The 24,895-nt window shown below is 38.6% G+C and overlaps 1 protein-coding gene across 3 annotated transcripts in view; it reads left to right on the top strand.

Moving 5' to 3' along the window:
- The window catches only part of LAMP2 (lysosomal associated membrane protein 2), a 34,036-nt gene extending 12,641 nt beyond the window's left edge, over positions 1-21,395 (top strand). For 2 of the 3 annotated variants that reach the window (XM_065900381.1, XM_065900382.1), the window contains 6 exons: positions 4,310-4,468; positions 5,356-5,543; positions 6,342-6,464; positions 9,789-9,852; positions 10,273-10,437; positions 12,801-12,994. In XM_065900381.1, coding sequence (XP_065756453.1) covers positions 4,310-4,468; positions 5,356-5,543; positions 6,342-6,464; positions 9,789-9,852; positions 10,273-10,437; positions 12,801-12,940 — 839 coding nt within the window. In that variant the 3' untranslated portion in view covers positions 12,941-12,994. Of the gene's footprint in view, positions 1-4,309; positions 4,469-5,355; positions 5,544-6,341; positions 6,465-9,788; positions 9,853-10,272; positions 10,438-12,800; positions 12,995-19,992 lie in introns of those variants that run through there. The other variant, XM_065900380.1, reaches the window with a different exon arrangement.
- Positions 21,396-24,895: the final 3,500 nt, after the last annotated feature.

Below are 24,895 nucleotides of genomic sequence, written 5' to 3'. Positions count from 1 at the left end.
CATAGCTCTTCCCTCTTGTGTCTCCCTCCCTCCCACCCTCCCTATCCCACCCCTCCAGGCGGTCACATAGCACTGAGCTGATATCCCTGTGCTATGCCCTGTGCTATGCGGCTGCTTCCCACTAGCTATCTACGTTACGTTTGGTAGTGTATATATGTCCATTACTCTCTCTCGCTTTGTCACAGCTCACCCTTCCCCCTCGCCATATCCTCAAGTCCGTTCTCCAGTAGGTCTGTGTCTTCATTCCTGTCTTACCCCTAGGTTCTTCATGACATTTTTTTTCTTAAATTCCATATATATGTGTTAGCATACGGTATTTGTCTTTCTCTTTCTGACTTACTTCACTCTGTTTGACAGACTCTAGGTCTATCCACCTCATTACAAATAGCTCAATTTCGTTTCTTTTTATGGCTGAGTAATATTCCATTGTATATATGTGCCACATCTTCTTTATCCATTCATCTGGTGATGGGCACTTAGGTTGTTTCCATCTCTGGGCTATTGTAAATAGAGCTGCAACTATTTTAAATGTGTACAAGTTTAGTAACCTGAGACCAGCAGAAATATTTCATCTTCAAATCTTTTTTACCATTTAGGTAGGATTTTGACTGAAAAGTAAAAAAGGTAAGGGAAAAAAGTTTTTTAAAAATGTAAGATGACTGAAATCAACATTTGCTGCTATTTTGAGAGAATTTTAGGTCAAAATGAACTTGGGAAGGCATTGGGAATTAGGCCATTGTTGTGACTACTAGAACTGAAATGTGTGTTAAAATATTTTGAAGGCATGGATAATGGAGATTTCAGTCTTTTTTTTTTTTTTTTTTTTTTTTTTGCATTACGCGGGCCTCTCACTGTTGTGGCCTCTCCCGTTGCGGATGCACAGGCTCAGCGGCCATGGCTCATGGGCCCAGCCGCTCCGCGGCATGTGGGATCTTCCCGGACCAGGGCACAAACCCGTGTCCCTTGCATCGGCAGGCGGACTCTCAACCACTGCGCCACCAGGGAAGCCCCCAGAGATTTCAGTCTTGTTAGGGATATAATTCTCTCCTTTCTCCCCCCTCCACTGAGATTGGGATATTAACACGGTGTTTGTAGTAGCTTAGCATTTCTCACAGATTGTATTTCATCCTGACCCCAGAAGCACAGGTAGGTGGGCTTTAGTTTCCTGGACTTGGGGATGAGTGATTCATTTGGATTTATGGGATATCAAAAGATCATATTTTAAAGATCCAGAAGGGAATGAGCTCGTGTAAAACTTGGGAGGTATCACTAACTGAGACCTTGGAAATTAAATCCTAGTTTTCTTTTTACTGATGTCTTCGATTGAGAGGATAACTAAAGAAAGTTTATTATTGAGTATCTTGGTATTTAGCTTTCTGCCATATATTGTCTTTCAGAACTAGTATTAGGATTTGCCCCTAACTTTCACCGAGCTTAAAAACTAGTTGGAGAGACAAAGTGAAGTTGTTTACCCAAGTTACATGGATAAATTGGAAAGCATTGAGATCCTTGTGAATTTGTTATTGTTTGTGTTTTGGGCATGGAGGGTTCATAAATCTTTTCTGACAATGTGAGGAAAGCTCTAGACCCTCTCAAAGTACAGAGTAGACTTTGCATATGGTACACAGTCCCTGAGCCCATCAGTGGATGCCTGTGGACAAGAGGTCCTGATGAGGAGCAGAGGTCAGCGTGCATTGAAGGAGTGAGAAAGCTTGGTGTAGAGAAGGAGGGCCTGAGCTGAAACTCAGCCTAATGGTAGATTTTGAATAAGTGGAGAATTTTGAGCAGAATATTTCCAGCAGGGGGAAGCATAGTATGCACAGCAGTAATTGGAGAGCTGCCTGATTAAAATAGAGGCTGTGTGTGTAGTAGAAGGAAAATCAAGTTGGCTAGGTGCAGTGAGTCTAAATTATAGGGGGCCTTGGAAGCCAAGGAAAGGCATTTATAGCTTGATGGGGTAGGCACTGGGGAACCATTTTAGGTTTTTAAGCAGGAGAATGATGTAACAAAAGCAGAGACAGTAGTTTATAAAGAATGTTCTGCAGGATTAATTGGAAGTGAGGAGACTACAGACAGAGATTCCAGTTTAAGAGGCTGTTATAGGAATCAAGTGATGATGTAATGAGTAGCCAGACCAAGGGGGGGTGGCACTAAAAGCAGATGGGGTTTAATTTGACAGATTTGATAGAAAAACTGTGGACTCTGAAAGGTTAATGCCAGTCTCTCCCCCCTTTATTTATTTATTTATTTTAATTTTATTTTTTTTGGCCATGCCGTGCAGCTTGTGGGATCTTAGTTCCCTGACCAGGGATTGAACCTGTGCCCTCAGCAGTGAAAGCATGGAGTCGTAACCACTAGACCATCAGGGAATTCCCTCATCCCTTTTATTTTAAACAGGGGAAGATGCAATTTTTATTGCTAGCTTCTGTGTAATATTTGCAACTATTTGAGATTTTAAATGGCTTCCTTAAATAGACTGTTGATGATGTTTTTTTTCTTTTTTTAAATAAATTTACTTAATATTTATTTTTGGGTGCATTGGGTCTTTGTTGCTGCGTGCAGCTTTCTCTAGTTGTGGTGAGCGGGGGCTACTCTTCATTGTAGTGCACAGGCTTCTCATTGCGGTGGTGGAGCTTGGGCTCTAGGTGTGCGGGCTTCAGTAGTTGTGGCTTGCAGGCTCTAGAGCGCAGGCTCAGTAGTTGTGGCGCACGGGCTTAGTTGGTCCGCGGCATGTGAGATCTTCCCGGACCAGGGATAGAGCCCATGTCCCCTGCATTGGCAGGGGGATTCGTAACCCCTGCACCACCAGGGAAGCTCCACGTGTTTGTGTTTGACTAATATATATGTCAATATATGTTCATAAATAATACATCATTTTTAAAATGACATAGTTTTATTTTTAAAAATTTATTTATTTTTGTTGATTTATTTTTGGCTGCGTTGGGTCTTCATTGCTGTACACGGGCTTTCCCTAGTTGCGGTGATCAGGGGGCTACTCCCGGTTGCGGTGTGCGGGCTCCTCATGGAGGTGTCCTGCCCCCTTGTTACAGAGCACAGGCTGCAGGCTTGCAGGCTCTAGAGCGCAAGCTCGGCAGTTGTGGTGCACGGGCCTAGTTGCCCTGCGGCATGTGGGATCCTCCCGGACCAGGGATCGAACCCATGTTCCCTGCATTGGCAGGCAGATCCTCAACCGCTGCGCCACCAAGGAAGCCCTAAAAATGACATAGTTTTATAGTGTAACTCCAGTATATCTACAGCTTGTTTTTGCACTCGTTTTGTTTTTGAGGTCTATCTACATACAGCTAGTTCATACATCTATTCACTGATGTTAACAGTGGGAAACAGTTTTGGAGAAAAATGTTCTGGTTCATTGGTTTAAATTTTTTTTTCCTTTGGCCGTTAGGGGGTGCCAAGGCAGCATAAGTCCTGCCTTGCTATGTGACGGAGAGGCACAGAAGGCAGCCTATGTTAAGGGCCTTGAATACCTTCCTTCCTTGCTTCTCCAAAAGAAGCTAAGCCATTTGGGTGGATAAGTGTGATCATAGTCTTTTGAAGTTTCACCATATAGGCATTATAATAACTCTGCACAGAAAGTTGGTAACTTATTGCTTTCATATTCTGAAATTTTCCTGAAATGGAATAGTCTTTAAATCCTATCCAGGAAAAGGTTTCGAAAACTCATTTTAGTTACTATAACTTACTTTGGGATAGTAGCACAAAAATAATCGTTGATTATTCCATCTCTCTTCTTTGTTTCGTCACTAAGTCCTGTTGATTCTACCATAGCTCTGTGTCTTCAATTTGGCCTCTTTACTCTCTTCTTACTGCCCCTCACTATCTTGGTTTAGGCAACTCCTCCTCGCCTTTCCCCTTAACCAGCTCATTGGCCTTCTAACTAGTTTCCCTCTTAAATGACTTTCCTTAAAAGTTTTCTGCTCTGCCTAACCTCTACAGTTTTGCTATGTTCCTTAAAATAAATGATACATTTGTTATTCCCAGCTTTAAAAACTGAAGCTGACCTGCTATTGCTAACAAAATAAAGCCCAACCTGTCCTTAGACCATAGAAGATGCTTCAAAGTGTGACCACCTGCAACTTACCTTTCCTTCCTAATCCCCATCACGTCTTTCCTCTTACTCCTTGTGTTTCAGCCACAGTGAATTTGTCAGTTCCTGAACAGGCCTTGTCTTTTGTCACTTCAGGAATGGGGTGGGGCAGGCAGACAGAAGACATGAAAGTCTAATGTGTATTTATATGATCACTTTCCTCCTACCTTCTTGGAAATAGCTATTGTTAATCTTCTTTTACAGGAGTTTTTACTGTTTCTGACCATGTGGCATTCAGAGTTCCATTGAATGACATCTTTAGATGCAGTAGTTTATTAACCTTAGGAAAGAATGATGTTGTCCAGCACTATTGGGATGTTCATGTACAAGCTTTTGTCCAAAATGGCACAGTGAGCACAAAAGGTGAGCACTTAAAATATATATATTACTATACTTGGGTCCTAACTTAAGATTAGAGTATACCAGGTAGCTTTAGTTGAAGTCGTTATCTTAAAGCATTTATATGTTAAGACTTACACCTTACACTGCACTGTAAAGTTTTTATAAATAACAGCAATTCTTATTCTTGTGGAACTTGCACTTTTAAGTTTCTGATGTACATGTTGTGGAATGGTCTTTTAAAATGTGCTACCTGCAGTGTTTTCAGTGGATAAAACCTAATCTTTGTTTGAACAAATCCTCAGATAGATCCAAGACGAAGGCTGAGAAATGGGATTTCTGTGTTCCAATCTTGACTTTTATAAATTGATTTTGTAACTTTTATGTGACTTTATTGGCAATACAATAATTTCTCGTGTACCAGTTCTGGAAAACTACCAACACTTCCTAAGAAGAGGTTGAAATAAAAGGTTCATTTGTATTTAAATCCTTCAATGATTTTTAAACTTTTTTCAGTTAAAAACAGTATTTTTCCTTATAGTGGTTATATGTGGAAAAGAAGAGGGCAGGCCTAGGTAGGGGCAAACTGTTTTCAAACTTAAACCTCTGATTTTCACCTCAGAGGCAGATGAAGTTTTGGGGGAACAAAGGGACTTAAGGGTATGAAAAGATGAGTGTGTGGCCACTCATGAGTAGATAATGCATTCGTATGTGTCTGGAGCCTGTCTGCCATGTCATAACTGTCTGCATATGAAGCAGCAGTTTGAGGACCTCTGCCTCATTTAGTTTAAAATAATACTATCAAGATATTCTCTACCCTAAATATAACCCTTTTGGACTTTTATTGTGAGAAATATTTTGCTCTTCCCTGGCCTTATGAATTAAAAAATTTATTTTGTCCTTTGTTTCAGAGTTTTTGTGTGATAAAGATAAAACTTTAACCACAGTGCTGCCCATCGTTCCCACCACTGTGCCATCTCCTACTACAACACCCTCTCCAAAGGAAAAGCCAGAGGTTGGATCCTACTCAGTTGTAAACAGCAATGGGACATGTCTTCTGGCTACCATGGGGCTGCAGCTGAACATTACTCATGATAAGGTATAGTTGCCTGTTTTTATTGATACATTCTTTCTGTATCTCCTTTCAAATGTAGTGGGTCCAGCCTTCACCCCAAGAGCAGTGTTATTAGAACGATGCAGTTTTAAATAGAGATTTGTGTTGACTTGTAGCGTTTTGATTAATTTGAGTTATTATAACCGTGAAGAGTTAATGTCACTGTCAAGGTGTTTTATTGGCCAGCAGGAAACCTAGTAGTTTAAAGGACTCTTTGGGGTGTAGATTTTTTTTGCCATCAGTAGATCAGAATACGAGCAGTTGATCTTTATTTCAGTTAGTTTAAAATATAACTCCTTCACACTTTTACCTGAACCACACTAGGTGTGGAACGGTGCAGCTGTTTCTCCAGCTATTTGATGACTTGAATGGTATAGGTAGATAGGTAGATAGAGGTAGGGGTGTACGATGGCACTTCTGGTTGCAGTGCTCCACTGGGGCTACAGAGGGCGTGCCAGCAAACCAATCCCATTTTCAGAGTCCTGGGATTTTAAACAAGCTAGACAGATGGCTCTTGTGCTCCATTAAAAAATGTGTTTTCATTTGGCTCATTATTTGAGGAAGCTTTCCTGTTGTCTTCCTTTTTTTTTTTTAAGTCTTCTGAGTCATAGCTTGAGGACCTGGGCCAGCTTTGAAAGTAAGGTATCATACACTTAAGCATCCATATCTAGGAGACAAAAGGATTTTTTTGTTCTCCACGAACTTGGTCTTATTAGAGTATAAGGTTTTGCTGTAGATTTTTATGGTTCATCTGTACCTCTCTCCCCTCTTCTTCCCCTGAAGGTTGCTTCGGTTATTAACATCAATCCCAACACAACCAACTTCACTGGCAGCTGCCACCCTCAAACTGCTCTACTTAGGCTGAGCAGCAGCAGCATCAAGTATCTGGACTTTGTCTTTGCTGTGGTGAGTAACAGGTTTATCAGAAATTAGGGGAGCACATCTGAAAGTCTAAAAAGGTGTGTGTGTGTGTGTGTGTGTGTGTATTTGTTGAGAGGGATAATTACCTCTATTTTCCATTTCAACACTACTTAATTATAAAGTGTATACAGTCCATTGATCCCTGTTAATCCCTCAGGGTCACTTCGATGTTCTGTGGGCTGGACTCGAATTCTGCTATTCTGTTTTTATGTAGACCTTAGGGTAGGAGTAAGAATTAACCCATATTAAAAAAAAAAGTCTAATCTATCCATATAGATGTATGTTACAGTAAAGTTTATTTATAAAAGACAAAGTAAGTTCCATAATATTTTTCTCTATTATTGGTTAGAAAATTCTCATGTTTGTCTGTTATAATATTTTAGGCTTTTTCAAGGCTATACTATTTGTAATAGTATCAGTAATAATGATAGCTAACACTTACTGAGTACTCACTATGTACAAGGCTCTGTGCAAGTACTTTACGTGCATTACGTCAGGATATTTTATAATGGCAGCATTCAGGTTTTTGTTGTTCATGATCGCATCAAGGGCTGAACCCTAAGCAGAAGCTTCCATGCATGTTCTGCTTCTAGGTAGCATAAATTGATCATTGGGGACCTTTATTTCTACCTTCTCAGAAGCAGTTGTTATCCCCATAATTTTTCAAAGGGTGTGTGTGTGTGTGTGTGTGTGTGTGTGTGTGTGTGTGTGTGTGTGTGTATGTACACATGTTACAGCAGATTGGAATGGGGAAGAGGGGCTATCAATGACGGAAAATGTTGGACCACCAAAGTTATTGTATAAGGGCCTAAAAAACAGTTCTGCTTTCAAATCGGATTACTCTTATCTAGGGATGGGGAAATAGTCTCAACGTCTGATATATGAAAAGTTAGGTATGTCTTTGTTTTGTGTCTGAACTTGGTATTTTGAGTCGAAAGCCTCTTTTCTCTATGGAATACATGCTGAGTAATTGAGGATTATATTTTAGAAAGGTTTATAAAAACCTTCCCTTTTCCAGCATTCAAATAATTACTCCGTTGTAGTACATATATGACCAGTGAATTACTATTAAGAATGTCTAGTTAAGCTTGTCATCTTCAGTGTGATAAGAGCAGGCTTCCCAAGTTACCTCACAGAGATTATATTATAGTCAATAAGAATGAAGAAAGTAATATTTTAGATTCACTCCCTTTTGAGTGATTGAGCTTGATCTTTCTAGCTGAGGTAAGATCCTAACAGGAACATGGTTTCTTCTGACTCTCATGGGGAAACATGTAATATTTAATGATTACAATATTTAATTGCCCAGCAGACTATTCTAAAATGTAATTCAAAATAGTGACATTTTAACCATGATATAGGCACTTTGAAAAATCAAGAAACATCTGCAGTGTCACCAGAGTTCAGTGGGGCCCATCTCACCTTCAATCCTATCATGACACTTACTTCTAAGGATAATTTATTGAATTTGGTGTATATGCAGGATGTTATGGTGGGATACAAAGAGGAAGGCCTGTATTCTTCGATGCCCATGGATTAGTGGTAAAGATAGCAATGTACTAATAATTACCATTTTTTTAAAAATAATTGCCATTTTTATGGAAGGCCTTGAATGTCATGCTGGCTTTTGGAATTGATTCTTTGGGCAAGTAGAGTGCTGTGGGATGAGTGCTAGACCAGAGGAAGATACAAAGTGCTATAAGAGTGTAGAAGAATGAGCCATTAATTCTAGCTAGAGTAGAGTCAGGAGGGTTTAACAGAGGAGATGGCATTTAAGCTGGACCTTCAAGGATGGGTCAGATTTGTACACATGGGGGAGAAGGTGGGGAGTAAGTGAAAAAGTACAAGCTACCCCTGGATAAAGGAACACAATCAAGACCAGGTGGAGAATGAGACATGTAGCATGTGTAGTGAATGATAAGTTTGGAAGAGTACTTGGGACTAATTGTAGAGAGCCTTGAATGCCAAGCCAAGGAGAGATGCGATAAGGTTGTTCAGGTCCTCTTTATGCTTCCTCCTGAAATTCTCTTAGTCTGCCCCCTGGTTTTCATTCCCTACTGATTCAGGCCTGCATTACCTCTTACCTGGATGTTTCACACAGCCTCCTAACTAGTCCCATCTCTTCCTCCCCTCCCCCAATGTACTTTGGCATCAGCTTGATCTTCCTGAAGCTCAGCTCTTCCTCAGAAACCTGCAGTGGTTCTGATTTGCCGACAAGAAAACATCTAAATTCCATGCCAGGGTAGTTCACGCCTCCCCTCCCTGCCATGCAATGTAACCTGCATATCCAGCTTTATGATTCCTTCTTTCCCTTTATATGAATTTCATGCTTCCCTTACCCTGTTCCCTGTGCACATCCCAGGCTCTGAAGCGAGACTTCCTGGTGCCAAATCCCAGCTCACCGACTACTGTGTAGCCTTGTGGAAGTTACTCAACACCCTCCATAATTCAGTTACAAAATGGGGTGTTGTAATTCTTCCATTCCGTGAAGCCTCATATGTAAAGTTTTAAGAACAGCGCTTGTCACTTTGTAAGTTCTCAAATGCTCGTGTGCTTGTGATTATGCTCATTTTCTGACTACCTTTACTCATGTGGTTGCTTTCTCGAATACTCATTTCTGCTTGTTTCCTAATTGAATCCTACCCAATTCAAATGGCCCATCCCTAAGCTTGTGTTATCTTTGCTCCTCCCTTAGTTGGAAGTAACTTCTCGTCTTTTAATTTTCATAACCTATCACTTTTTTGTAATATGGTTATTTATTTATACCTATCTTCTCTTACCTGGCAGATTGCAAACGCGGTGGGGGCAGGAACCCTATCTGGTCCATTTTGATGGCTCCCTGGAACACTTAGATATGTTACCTTGTACATACTAAAAGCACTGAAATAATTAGAATGACTGGCTAATCAGATGAGTGCTTCAGAAAGAAAATAGCAGCGAAGGAAAGGTTAGAGCTGGAGAGGCTGAAAGGCAAGGAGCCCCGTTAAGAGGCTGTTGTGATCCAGGCTAGAGGTGGTGAGGGCTCAGAAAGTGATAGAAAGAATGGAATGGAGGGAGTGAATTGCTGAGTGTCTAAGAACCATATGAGCACACCTCTGGTCCAAAAGTTGGAAACAAAATGAAGAGGGAAAGGGTTTCTGTCACATTTTGAGTCCCTTTACTTAGTTGCAGTTTATTCTACTGGTCCAGGTCTAATCCATGGTTTTATCTTCTGGGAAATAGTATTAGATTGCTTTCTTTCTGTAGACATTAACTGTACCTGTAGACAGTTGTGATGCGTTGATTAACTGGAAGCTCTTTTTCACACAGAAAAATGAAAACCGATTCTATCTAAAGGAGGTGAATGTCAGCATGTATTTGGTTAACGGCTCTGGTAAGCAAAACATTGGCCTCTGGGAAAAAGAGTATGGGTTACACTGAAGGAATAGAAACTGTAATTATCTTGTTACCAAATAGTGCCTTATTTAATGGACCAGAAGATTCTATGTCAAAATTGTACTTTGACCATAACTTAAGATCAGTAACTTAGAACTAGAGTGTTATATCTTTTGCAGTATCCCATATTTTCAAAGCATGACAGATAATAGTTAACAGTGTGAGTGAGTTTTAGACTGTAGAAACATCTATAGAAAGATACGGAACCTAGTGATCTTAAGAATGGCCTTTTGTGGGCAGACCCTGTACCCTAAGCCCCCATATTTCACAGAAAAATCCTGGGGACTGTCCCATTTTTTGTTGTTGTTGTTGATGATGGGATAAGAAGTTACTAACATGTTTTTTTTTCCCCTTAAAGTTTTTAGCATTGCAAATAACAATCTCAGCTACTGGGATGCCCCCCTGGGAAGTTCTTACATGTGCAACAAAGAGCAGACTGTTTCAGTGTCTGGAGCATTTCAGATAAATACCTTTGATCTAAGGGTTCAGCCTTTCAATGTGATGGAAGGAAAGTATTCTACAGGTAAGAATCAAGCAAGTTTTATTAATAATTTATGGTCTTAGGTTGACTGCTGGGTGGCTTTTCCTTTGAGTCACGGGAATATAAGCACTGAAATACAGGAATATGAATTCACCTCTCGACTGTTGTAGAGTTCTCATAGCCTTGAGCAAGTTGTGTAACTATATTTAGCTCATCATTTTGGTCAAATTAGATTTGTTTTGTGATCTCAAAACCATTTGCAACAAAGTTCTTAAAGCTAAAACTGATAGGAGATTTAAGTGAGCTTTACTTAAGGTGTAGACATTTCTCCATGGGTTGTAGTTTGTGGGAAGGGTGGCACTTGGGAGCAGCAGTTTTTGAGCATTTTGCCTCTGCCTTCTTGGGGCCATCTTCTCGCTGGAAACATTTTCATACCAGAATTAAAGCAGTTTGGTCTCATTTTGTTTAAGACAAAAGATTGCAGTAGGAAAGCCTCAGATATCATGACCTATGTTTTGGCCAGCCAGAAAGATCTGGAGAGTTTTACAGAAAGATCTGGAGAGTTTTAAAAGCATGTGCCAGTGTGAATGAGGCTTTTTGAAGGTCTACTCAGGGCTAATGGTGGTATTTATCAGATTTTTAGTGAAAGCTTTGTGAAGGGCTTATTACAGTGTGTTTATATGAATATGAAAGATGCATTTGGCATTACAAGATTAAAATTTGCTTGAAGAGGAAAAAGTACATAAAATTCCTTAATTGACTCGTCCTTTAAAACCAATTACTTAAAATTGACGGTTTGTGGATCACAGTTCTGCCCAGCAGAGCCATCCCAGTCATCCACATCCTTTTTAACAATTAATTCTATGGTTTAGAAGGAAATGTGGAAGCTGTGTTTAAAGTGAATGTGCTGTGAGCTGCTCAGCAGTTTTGCAGTAGTACTGAACACCTAGCCTGACTTGGTTAGGCCAGAATAAATTGGGCTCTTCACCCTACCATTCTTGTGATTAGAAGGGTTAATCACAATTTAAAAGTACTTTCAAGAATTCATTTCCCCCTTTGTCAGTTTTGTTTACGAACTTCAATTATTTTGATCCTTTAATAGTTTTACTTTTGAGTCTTTATTGAGCTCCCCTACATTATTACCTTAATTTTAGGTCCAAATTTGTGTTTAGAACTTAAAATCATTTGCAGTGTAAAATCCGCTCAAGCCTGTTTATCTAGTCAGCTGTAATAGACATGAGCTGTGGTTTTTCTCTAATTTGAAACTTTGGTTTTTATGTACATAGAATTAGAAATGTCACCCAAAGGAGTATACAACATTTAGTACTGATAATGAATGCGTAATCTATTTGTGGAGCTAGGTTCTTGACTGTGGGTACCTATAAATACAACACACTGGTAATAATTCACTGTTTAGGAGAGGAAATCGACTTTCAGTAATATAAAAGTGTTGATTGGATTTTACTGGATCAGACTACTGTCTAGAAATGGGGAAAATAGCCCCTGTGGGCTGCCAGCCCTGACCAGATTGATAAATGTGGTAAACACACTCAAATTAGTAAGAGGTCCCAGTTTCTTGACTTTTGCAGCCACTAAAAGCATATACTTGAAGTCGGGAATCTGCAAACTTTTTCTGTAAAGGCTCAGACAGTAAGTGTTAGGGTTTGGAGGCCATGTGGTCTCTGTCACAACTATTCAGCTCTGCTGTTGTAGCATGAAAACAGCCACAGGCAATAAACAAATGAGTGAGGCTGTGTTCCAATAAAGCTTGTGGATACTGAAACTTGAATTTCATATAATTCTCATGAATCACAAAATCATCTTCTTTTGTTTTTTTTCCAATCATTTAGAAATGTTCAAAAGGCATTTTTAGCCCTTGGGCCAGATTTGGCTCACGGGCTATAGTTTGCCCGATCTTTGCTCTAAAGGATTCCAGAGCCAGCATGGCTGTTCTAATCCCACAGTTAAACCTTCCTGATCTGCTCCGAGTTTCCCAAAAGACATTCACTCTACCACTAAGAGTCTAATCCTGCTATGTAGCTATCTGGCTAGATTAGCTCTCTTCATTTCTGATAAAGTAATACTCCTATTTTGGAAAGCACTTGGAATATATACAAAGAAATACAGACACATGTATGTGTTTTACTCAGATATAAATGAGTGTATATTCATATATATCTGTATATATACACATACATGAATGAAAGGACAAATAAGGTTTAGGATTTTAATTCTAGGACACTGCATAATTTTATGTAGCTTTATCACTAAAATATACCTGTCTTAATTACTTAAAGTTGATCTTATAAGAGCATTTCTGAATTTTGAATCAACATCTTTTACTTTTGGACATCATTTTTTTTTATTATACTCATTATTTGTTACACACTTTTTCTCACCTACAGCCCAAGAGTGTTCGCTGGATGATGACACCATTCTAATACCAATTATAGTTGGTGCTGGTCTTTCAGGCTTGATTATCGTTATAGTGATTGCTTACCTAATTGGCAGAAGAAAAAGTTATGCTGGATATCAGACTCTGTAACACTAATCCACGTGTGACTCTGTTACAAAACAATAAAGCAAGTACAAGATCCAAGATCCAACATGCAATACTATTCGATTTAAGGTATATATAGTTGCAGTTCTGATCTTAACAACAGGTGGTACAGAGGATTTCGAACTTAAAATAGATAAAAATACCCCTAAAACTATAAACTATAAATTAGTCACATGATTTTGGTTTTCCCAACTAAGGAATTTAAAAGTTATTGCTACAACAAAAAACATGTGCAAAATCACGTGGATTATAGATTCTATTTTATTGTCTTGAATTAGTATTGCATTGTTCTCACTTTAAACATTCTGACTAGAAATATACAGCTTAGGAAAGGGTTAACCGCACCTCCACATGTAGTCGATTTGAGACAACACATTCTATGGTGGATTTGTACTTGCTCCTTTGCATTTTTTGGTGATTTTGTTTGCAGGTTAACTTAGCTGCTTTGGCATTGCTGTGTATTTGACTATGAGAGATATGCCAATAGATTTGAGCAGGGTCTAGTATTATTATGTTCTTAGCAATGCATGCTTTTCTAATGCCTTTTGAATCCATTTGTATTTAATGTGGCTGTAGTGACAAAAGATACAAAAGCTTTAAAATTTTGGAATAGGTGTTAATCTTATTGTTTAATCTTTTTAAGAAAAAAACTGGATATTTCCGTCTTTTAAATTGTAAGACACAAGACTATTCCAACTGGGCATTTCAATCCGTTTTCTAGATGTTTTAGAGATAATTGCTAGGTAGTGCCAATTTGAGGTGTTAGTCCCTTGTACCCGTAAATTGGCTTCTACATGCAGTGCTAAAATTAATGTAGATTTCTCTTTAGCTTTCTAGTATCCTTGTTGGTGATGGTTTGTTTTATTCTCTTCTTTTCTTTTTTTTCCTTAAAGAAGAAATGCCAGTATGTCCTAGAACCTAGATAAAGAACTTGCACCTAACCCAAAAGTCTTGGCCTTCTCTTTGTTCATGAAAAAGCTGTTCTTTGTTTCCAGCTTGTGTTGATTGCTACAACATTTACTAATTTGGCTTTCACATTTAAATAGTTTTGTGCTAATCAAAACTTACATTATTATTGTTCATTATGGTAGCATCATCATTAATTCATGTACTTTGTGTTCAGTTCTGTGCTCTGGGGAGTTGCACCAATTGTCCATTTAACCTGCACCACCTAATGTTTATATGAGAAAGCAAAACATTTCTGCCTGATAGTTAGCACATCAAGTATTTCTTGCTGCTTCTTTCTTCCTTTTTTTTTTGGTATTGAGATGGCTGAGCAAATATTAAAAAATTGTTAACATGCAGCAATATATGGCAGGTTCCGTGTTTTGGGGGATGGGAGATTATGTGTGCCTCCCATTCACGAGAAAATGAGATATCTGGGTTCCAAAATGTTGTTTGCGTTGAATAAATTTGGTAGTCTAGTGACACACAGAGGCAATTGCATGTTAGCATGTGTATGTCTATAACTACCTTTCGAGTTATATTGGCATGATAAATATTTTCTCCCACCTAAATTTGCTCTCTGTTTAGAGTAGCCTGAAAATCTTACTGGCTCAGAATAAGATTCCTGACTAAGCCCCTCTCTAAAAGCTACATTGAGCTGCATTGCCAGCTTAAGGCACTTTTTAAAGGCTAAATATAAATCTGATTTTTTAAAAAAATAGTTTTTATTTAAATAGTGTTTTAGTGTAAGATTGTTAATGTTGTAAGAATGGATAATGCTTGCAAGAATGTGAGCCTTAGGTATTTCTCATGAGTCAAAACAAAGCAGCTTTTTAAAAAAATAAAAATTGGAAGCACAAGTGGGTGGCACACTGGCTTAATGCTGTTAATGTTTCTAAAAGTTTCTACCTTTAGATTATATATCTGATTTATATTAAAATACCTCTAATTAGTACTGTTTTATAGAAAATCTGACTTAATTGAATATTTTTGTATTTTACATGGGCCAGTTTATATGCTATCATTTACACTATCATTTCCTATAGCCATGTGTTCTTTGTACCTTTTGTAGTTTTGCTTTAACGGATTTACACCTTGATGATCTAACACTCTATTTGGTTTCTGGGTGTTTTTCATGGGTTAGCATTTGTATAAAGAAACTGGTCCATGTAAATACTTTCCATGTTTTTTCCTCAGATGTTTAAACCACTAGTTGATGTATGGTATTTCTCTTCAGATATTTGCCTGTCCATTTGCTCAACATATTGCTTCTAAAACAAACAATAAAGATTCTTTTATTTCTTAAGGAAATTTGCTCACATTTCTTTCCCATTGGCTAAAGTCTAGATTTTGTATACTACATAATGGCAATTTCTTCCAAAAGGAAAAACTTAAGAAATGCTTAGAAGTAGAATTAATTATTTCCAGAATGTTCTGTGTGTTACTGTCTGGAAGAGTGGTCCCATACATAGGTCCCTACTGATGTTGGAGTGGCTACAGAGTAAGAATCAGGTCTGGGATGAGACGTGTGTGGCACGCACGTGTGTGTGTGTGTGTGTGTGTGTGTGTGTGTATGTGTGTGTAAACTCCCCAGCTGAATCTAATGTTTAGGCAATTAGGAAACCAGTGATCTAGAATATTTATTTCATAGTAAAAGTGACAGAATATCTCTGTACACTTTTCTCAGGTCCTAAATTGAGGCTGATATTTAGTATCTGTACATTTCAGCCACACAAACTGACCTATTGATCCGAGCCAAAATAGGATTGTGTGTAATTTTTTTTTTTTTTGCGGTACGCGGGCCTCTCACTGTTGTGGCCTCTCCCATTGCGGAGCACAGGCTCCGGATGTACAGGCTCAGCGGCCATGGCTCACGGGCCCAGCCGCTCCGCGGCATGTGGGATCTTCCCGGACCTCGGCACGAACCCGTGTCCCCTGCATCGGCAGGTGGACTCTCAACCACTGTGCCACCAGGGAAGCCCTAATCTTTCTCTCAGATCACCTTAAAATTCTTGAACCTTCCAATTTCCAGATAGCTTCCCAGTCCACCTTAGTATATCACACACAAAAATTTAGCAGCCTGGCTAGTCGCTTTCCTCTGGATTACCCAGTTAAGCCACGTGACTGCCAGTTACTCATCAGAGCTCCCAGCTCTACTAGCTACCATGTGACTTGGTCAAGCTACTCAACTGGGGTCTCTCTCGTTTTTTCATCTGGGGACTGAGAGCTGTTAAGTCCTGTTACTCTTATTTCTTTGAGTGATAGTTTTTCATTTCAATGAAGAAAAATATACATTTGAGTATTTTTAGAAGGAACCTGATTAGAAGCTACATCTTAGGCATCAAGAACATATTTACATACAGTGTAAAACACACCATCTGAAATTTCTTGCGTTTTTTTAGGAGGAATTATTATGAGACTCAGATTTTTTTAGGATTATAGCCTTTTACCTCTGTTTATTTAGATAGATAATGTTACATTGTCTTGGGCTCAGCTCTCTCCTACCTATCTCCTGATCTTTTACCCTGGTACATAACTTTCTGCATCAATAATTACCATATCTTATTTTTGAAACTAGTATAGAGTGGCTTCAAGTTTCTTTTCAGATTCATGTAATATATTTCAAACAGTTTGACTATAGATCTAAAACGTATATAATAGATAAGATGTCACATAAGGATGTGCTTCTAAATGCTGATTCTTCCAAAGAGAATTTTTGACACATTGGTTTTGAAGAGGTGTTTGTTTAATACTTTATTATAAATGTACATCTTGGCTTTTCAGCCCTCACACTGAAAACTGTATTTGAAAATTTTCTGAACTAACAGAAAATTGAAGATTAACAGCATTTAAAAAATCTACATGAACCTTTCCATTGAGATTTCAATGGTCAATGAAACTTTGTCTTTAAAAATCTTCATTGCTTCCGTGACTATTAAACTCTTCTACAAATACACTTTTCCTTTCCCCAGAAAGGTCTCAAGTGTACATTAGGCAAATAGATCAGGTCAAAATGACTTATAGAATGAGGTTTTCTTTTCTTGGATGTGATTTTATTAAAATTACTGTTTTACCAAAATTTCTTTCCATTACCTAAAGAATTTTTAAAGGCCGAATTCATAAAAATCAATAATTATTATAAATTAATACTTCACATACTGAGAGCATTTTAAGTAAATGACAGCATCTAGAAAGATCTTTGTATTAGCAGAATTGCCTTTTTGATCTACTCTGGGAATATTTGTCTTGCATGAAAGCCTTAAGAAAGCCTTATTGGCAGTATTTATGAAAGTCGTTTCAGTACTAGGTCAAATACCCAATTTGGGAAAGAGGACTATGAATTCGTTGCCAGAATAAGAAATTAATCTAATGAATTTTTTAAAAACCAAGTTATATTAAATCCAAGACATAATACTTTATGGTCATGTCACCTAATAGTTTATATGCTGGGTGGTAATTTGGGAAATTGAAGGGGAGGAGCTAACTGGGTGCTCTTAACACCATATATTCACAAGTCACATCTGGCAACCTCAGCTATCTGGATTTTTAACAAAACCAAGAAGCAAGTAAAAAAGATCATTGAGCTGGCAGCCAAAATTGATGTCATAAAGTCCATAAACTCTAGGATTGCATCTTGTTCCCAGTTATTACCCCAGAGACTAGCAAAAGGCTGGCACATTTCTTACATGCAAACACAATCAGATGTGCCTTGCAGCTATTCATTTTTATTTTCGGCACAGTTCTAATAAGTTTAATTATCTGATTTATCAATCCCTGGTAAATTGCAAGCTAGGAGGAGAACTAGGGCAATAAGAGGCAAGGAAGTGGAAAATAGAAGCGGTGGTTCAACACGCTAGCCACCTCCTCGCTCTGCAAACATATCTCCATCTGCACTATCCCTTTCTTCTCCAGTCTCAGTAGGTTTTCTTCTGGTCAGTGCTTCTGGAATCCCATTTCCCCTGCCTCCCAGGAGACTTTGTACCATCGTCTTCAACCTGTAAAATGCTCATGGCTCTTTCCCTCATCCTGTAACCACAAGTCTCTTCCACCCTGAAGGTATCCTTTCTTGACCCTGTGTCCCCCTTCTACCTACCTACCTTTCTTCTAAACGTCTCATAACGAGTACTGTGTGTTCCCCACCCCAAGTTCTTGATCTCCTAACCAGTCAATCACTTCTCATTCACTCCTAAACCTGCAACAATTTGACTCCTAGCCCCCACCCTCCGTATTGCTACATCCAGTGGACATTTCTCAGGCGTCTCTAATATTTTACACTGTTCTCCCATGATAATTGAAACTGTTTCCTTCCTTGGCTTCTGTGGCACCATTTTCTACCTGCCTTTCCTACTTTTTCCTGCTCCTTTATTCTTCAAATATTGGTGTTCCCAAGGGTTTTGTCTCTGATCCTCTTATTGCTCTTATCTGCCCTTGCTGAGAAATATCTTTGTCCCTGGTTTGAACTATCACGTCAACCACTTGGTTAGGATGTAGGTATCTTAAACTCAGCAGATCTAAAACGGAATGTCTTCCTCTTCCACATATCCCTCTCCACCCTCCCCCGACACGCAAATTTTAAAAATTAAATTAAAAAAAACCCACACAAAAATAACTACAAATAAAACTGAAATGCATATATTCCCCCTGTATTCCCTATCACAATGAATGGCACCAGTGTCTACATAATCATGGGATTGGAAGCCATTCTACAATATTGTCTCCTCCTACATCTGTTTGGTCAGTTCTGTCTTCTAATTGGATCTCTAGTCCATCCCTTCTGCATCTGCACTTCATTAACCAAGTTCAGGACCATATTATTGGTCATCTGGCTTCTAGCAGTAGAGTTGCTTCCTAATTTAGTACCTCCAGTCTTCCATCTGCCATAACTTCTGAAACAAATATCCTGCTTAAAATTCTGCAGAAATTTTTTTTGGGGGGCCATCAGTATAAGGCCAAACTACCTAGAGCATACGGTGCCTTTGTGAGCTGATCCTAGTACCCTTTTCCACCTCTTTTCCAAGAGTACCTCTTTTATTTATTTATTTATTTATTTTGTGGTACGCGGGCCTCTCACTGTTGTGGCCTCTCCCGTTGCGGAGCACAGGCTCCGGACGCGCAGGCTCAGCGGCCATGGCTCACGGGCCCAGCTGCTCCGCAGCATGTGGGATCTTCCCGGACCGGGGCATGAGCCCGTGTCCCCTGCATCGGCAGGTGGACTCTCAACCACTGCGCCACCAGGGAAGCCCCAAGAGTACCTCTTAATCCATTGTTCTAGCTATGCCAACCTGCTTGCATTTCACCCGAAGTGCTGTTTTTCTTACCCTCCATAGTTTTGTCTGTGCTGCTTTCTATACCTGGAACGCCCTTCACCCATTACCTGCATGGTTAATTCCTACTCATTCTTAAAAATTCAGCTCTGGTGTCACCTCTTTCAAACTGTGTCTTGTGTAACAAGGCTGAGTTGAGTGTGCCTCTGAAATATTTCGATGACACTGTGTGTTCCCTGCCCCTATTACAGCACATTTTGAAATTATAACCGCTGATTTTCTTATCTGACTCCTACACCAGACTGAAATCTTGAGGCAAACAGTTATGCAATCAGGGCCAGTTTATACTTTTTCTTACTACTAAATGGCCCCATATTCCTATGCATTGAGTTCTTACATCTGCTTTATATAGTTGTTCATTTGGTTCATTTCATTAATACTTCCCAATCTGCAGTGTTCCAGGCACTGTGCTTCTTCAACATCATAACAATTTGCCTCTGAAAGCTCACAGCCTGATCATCAAGGAAAGGCTAATTATATTTATCCATTATCTTCCATTTGAAAAATCTGTGAAGTATGTGATCATTTTATATATCTTTCATCCAAAATGACTGCATTTTTTGGGGTACTTAAAAGTATATGATTTGGTTATTTGGAAAATCACTTTTGTGGAACATCTCATTTGCTGGTAATGAATTCCAGTGACTTGTTGCCTTGGTGTAAAAAACAAATATGTGTGTTGGGAAGTACTGTCATTTTAACTTAAAATGTACAGATCTGAAATTTTGTCACTGTTTCTGTTCTCAATTGTGCTTTCTCCACATCTAGCTCAAGACTGCAGTGCAGATGACGACAACTTCCTTGTGCCCATAGCGGTGGGAGCAGCCTTGGCAGGAGTGCTTATTCTAGTGTTGCTGGCTTACTTTATTGGTCTCAAGCGCCATCATGCTGGATATGAGCAATTTTAGAACCTGCAGTCTGATTGATTATATAAAAATACATGCACATAACAAGATTTTCTTCCCTTTCAGTTTTGAAATACTTTGTTCTTTAAGATTTATATATTGAAACTTTAATTCTTAAATCAGTCCCAGCATTTTGAGATAATTCTTTATTAATTAAAACTGTTAATAGAACAGCATAATTTTTTTTTTAAATGTTGTATTTACTGGTCCTGAAGACAAACTTGTTGAAAAGAACATCGGTGTGCAGTGTTTTAAAGTCTATCTTAAGAAGCCTTGGCCAAATTTTGATTCTAACCCAAGATGCCTTAAACTTATTAACATGGCTATTATGAAGATAAAATATGTAGTTGTCGCCTAATGGAATTAATAAATATTGTTTCACTACCGGTGTTCTGTTTCAGTGTATAAGAATTACCCTGATTTAAGCTCATCGCAGTGCCTTTGCGTATAGTTCATTAAATAAATGTTGATGTGGCATAAATGCCCATCAGATGCTTAAACTTGGTTTTCAGTTGAATGTCCTCAGGACCATCAGCATTTTTTAGGTTATGTGACTTTCTTTGAAGATGAAGTCAGTATCTTTGGCTTGTGATTTTTCTCTAGGTAAAAAACAGACCCAAGAGGCTGCAACAGAGCTTCAACTGGCTTCAGAATTAGAGTTTTCAAAAAACGGTTTCTTTTTCGGCAATAATAGACAGAAAGGATTCAAGCATATTTAACCACTTGCCTTTTTAAAAATGTTTTTCTCTTCCTTGGATGCCTGATTAGCATTGCAAGATAGAAATATTCTATGAACTAATTAGGAGAGATTGTGTTGTGTTTCTCTACCTCATCTTGTTGGTCTCTAGAGCATTAAAATCTATTTAGTGTTGTCATCAGACTGGTACTTATGAGCTGTAAGCAGTAGCAATCTCAGAAGGGAGGCAGCGAAGCAAAGCAGCAACTCGGCTCCTGCCTCTTCCAAGACGGCCCCTGTGGGGCAGAGCATAGATGGGGTGTAGACAGAAGCTGTTGGCATGAAAATGAGCTAGATATTCAGCCCCTGTTGAGGCACGCTCCATGCTAGAAGTGCAGCACAGATATTGAATGTATAGACAAATAAGAAGGAAGCTGAATCAGTAGACTCGAGAATTTCACATGGAAGTGATTATTTTATTAATTCATTCTGTGTATACGTTGGCTTGTTCAGAATTTTTGTGATTCACTGATTACAGCATTTTGGTACCCAGCTATCAGTCTCTGAAGGCTTTCAGCAAAATATAGTAAATCTTTTTAATAAAAGCTAATGTCATTACTAAAATCTGTTCTATATACTCAGAACCTCAGCAGCATTTTTTTATGAATGACAAAAGTGCAAGAGGAGGAAGAGATAAAATTAGAGGGAAAATGCAAGTTATTATTCAATCATAAATCACACCAAGTATCACATTTTGTTAATTGCATTAGACTTATACTGGAAAGGACCTTAAAGATTCCTTACTATAACCCCATAATTTTTTCAGAAAGAGGAGTGACTTCACTGAGGTTACATATCTAGCGGGCAACAAAACCATTATTAGCATTTTGATTAAAAATTGTCCCAATGAAGTCTAGTCACTCAATAGTAAGAATAGTTTAAACTTGAAACTGGGAGATCAGAACTGGGCACTTTGAGTTTCTGTACTAACTAATTTCAATAAATGACACATGATACCAACTTTGTTTGCTTAAGTATTTTTAAAAGTACTGAATATTGGCTTTTTCAATGGCTCCTATTTTGACCTCTGCTACTTCAAAGCCTAAACCTCCTTGGGTGGGATCACAAACATGCGAGGAAAAGAGAAGGGAATGAACACTTGTTGACCTCCTGCTGTGTATCATATACTTTAGAAATATCATTTAATCCTCAGATACCTTATAATATAGGTATTCTTCTCCCCCTTTTACAGATGAGGAAAGTGAGGCCCAGTTTAAATTACTTGACCAAGGTCCTTTAGCTAGTAATTGAAGGAATCAAGATTCAAACTCAGTTCTGTCTCAGTCCAGAGCTCAGAAGCTACATTGCATGTGCACACTGCCTTCCTGGTGGTCCAGTGGAGTGGACTGCAATGTCCATTGGACTCTGCTATTATTCTTCCAGGCCACTGCTCAGCTAAAAATAATTACATATCACCTGATAGCTACCTAATGCTTGTATGAAAAAAATTATACTGCATTTTTCTTGATCATGAGTCCTTTTTAACTTAGATGTTATTACTCATACAGAATTCTTATTTGTATTTTCACGATAGCTGTGGCAGGGGAGAAAGGGAGTGGGGAAATACGCAGGTAGTGGTTTTAAGTGAAGATTCCCGCAGTGCTGCCCTTTCCCCGCAGTGCTGCTCTTTCCCTGCAGTGCCATTAGACAATTCAACATAAAATCTTCCCATATTAGGCAAGCACAATTCTTTGTTTTGGACCCTTTCCCGTTCTTCCCTTAACTTCTGCTTTTCGTACTGAGGAATTAGGTGTGATTTGAGATGAAGTGCTTGGAAATACTTGGGTGGACATAGTGAAAATAAGAAAATAAGGGTAATGCTGTAAAAGACTAACCTATGTACTCTTTCAAAATGCTTGTTTCTTGTTTCTGCTTAATTGCATTCCTTACTAATTTCCTTTCCTTGCTTTCTGTCTGTTCTTTTCTAACAGCTGAAGAATGTTCTGCTGACTCTGACCTCAACTTTCTTATTCCTGTTGCAGTGGGTGTGGCCTTGGGCTTCCTTATAATTGTTGTCTTTATCTCTTATATGATTGGAAGAAGGAAAAGTCGTACTGGTTATCAGTCTGTGTAATCAATTAAATCTAGTGCTTTTTGGTTTTTTTTTTTGCCATTAGAAGTTACGTTTTCCATTGGCTAAAAAGCCAGGAAGTGCAATTGATTGTTTGAGATACGCAGATTAACCTCAGTGAGTTGCTAGCTAACTTGGGCATGAGTAGCACTATTAGGGCCGATTCCTTCTTTTTTTCCTATTTTTTTCTTCCTTTGTAAAAGTGTAATTGAAAGAAAAATTGTGGCTTAGAATATGTTTTTTTTAGTGAATAATGATTCTAAGCCTCTGGATCCAATTATGAAAGCATTTCTACTGAAGTATAATTTTATATGTTGCAGTTACTTGTATTTTGCCTCTTTGACATTATTTGCATAATCAAAGCTGTTAGAGAATTTAACTTGCTTCAGGAAATAAACTCAAGAACATAGTGAATTCGTTTTCATTGGTGGCAAACATAAAATTTGGTTTGTAATAAGACTTAGATTCCCCACCGCCTAAACAAGATTATTTAAATTCTGATTTAATTTTCCTGCTAGTTAAAAAGAAAGAAAGAAAGGAATGTCTTCATAATATTGTATTTAATAGCAAAAGTCTGGCTGTTTTCTTTATTACTGTTAGTGGCTACTATATTTTAACAAGGATGTCGCAACTAAGACTCGGTGCAGCCAAAATAAATAAATAAATATTTTTTAAAAACCCCAAACAAACACGGATGTCTTTTTTTTTTTCCTACTGGAGTTTGGAATATATTGATTACCTCAGACTTTCCATTTATGCTGAAGGATGAAGTAAGAGCTATGGTGTTTTTTTTTAAGCTGTTGATACAGAAAGGGTTATTTTTTTTTAGAGTTATGATTTAGAATTTTTTTTCCCTTACAGCCTTAACTTCTTCACAAAGTTAATTCATCTTCCACTATAAAAACAAAACAAAGCTTCTCTATTTTGTGTGCCTCCTGTACTCTCTCATCCCCTGTATGAATAAGTTCTAATTGATAATTTTAATGTATTGGTTTCTTTTTTCTCACAGCAGCATGTGCTAACTTTAGAGGCTAGTGGGCCCTGAAGTATCATCAGTCAGATGGCTGCCTGGCCAGAGCTGGACCAGGATTGTTCTGTAAATTTGTTGATCTTGATACAGACTTATATCCCTGTAGGGACCTCTAATGGCTCTGGCTACTGGAGTAAGGTACTAGAGGCCACTCCTCCCAGTGTCTGCTTGATTGGCTAGGCTATTGAATTGTCCTTTGATTTGGAAGCACACTGTTGTATTTCTCTAGTGTCCAAATGGCTGCTTTGCACTCCTGTTATTAGCATAAGGCAGATGTTTATTTTATCAAACTATTTTATCTCTATATAACTAAAAAAGAAAAGTTTTCCAAAGATCTTCCTTCACTTTAAAAATGTTCCTTGGATTGGGACTTCCCTGGTGGCGCAGTGGTTAAGAATCCGCCTGCCAATGCAGGGAACATGGGTTCGAGCCCTGGTCCGGGAAGATCCCACATGCCGCGGAGCAACTAAGCCCGTGGGCCACAACTACTGAGCCTGTGCTCTAGAGCCCGCGAGCCACAACTACTGAAGCCCATGTGCTTAGAGCCTGTGCTCCGCAACAAGAGAAGCTACCGCACCTCAAGAAGAGTAGCTCCTGCTCACCGCAACTAGAGAAGGCCTGTGCGCAGCAACAAAGACCCAACACAGCCAAAAATAAATAAATTTTAAAATGTTCCTTGGATTAAAAAATTAAGCCTAAACCTTAAATAAAGTTAGTTATTACATCCAAGGATTAGGTCCCCATCTACCTCTTAGCACAATGCAGACGCTCACCACTGTGTTGCTGCCATTAACTGATGCCAGAACTCTTTGCTGATAAGTGAAGTTGGAAATTTTTGTTTTTTTAAAAAAAAGAATTCATCAACATCTTTCTTTACTATCTTTATATGCAGTGCATCTCAAAAGCATATATTCCAAACTGGAGTAGAA

This window comes from Phocoena phocoena, chromosome X (assembly GCF_963924675.1).
Source record: "Phocoena phocoena chromosome X, mPhoPho1.1, whole genome shotgun sequence".
In the NCBI taxonomy this organism is placed as follows: domain Eukaryota; kingdom Metazoa; phylum Chordata; class Mammalia; order Artiodactyla; family Phocoenidae; genus Phocoena; species Phocoena phocoena.
The sequence above is the reverse complement of the archived record's forward strand: the minus strand, read 5'-3'. Positions and strand labels throughout refer to the sequence as shown.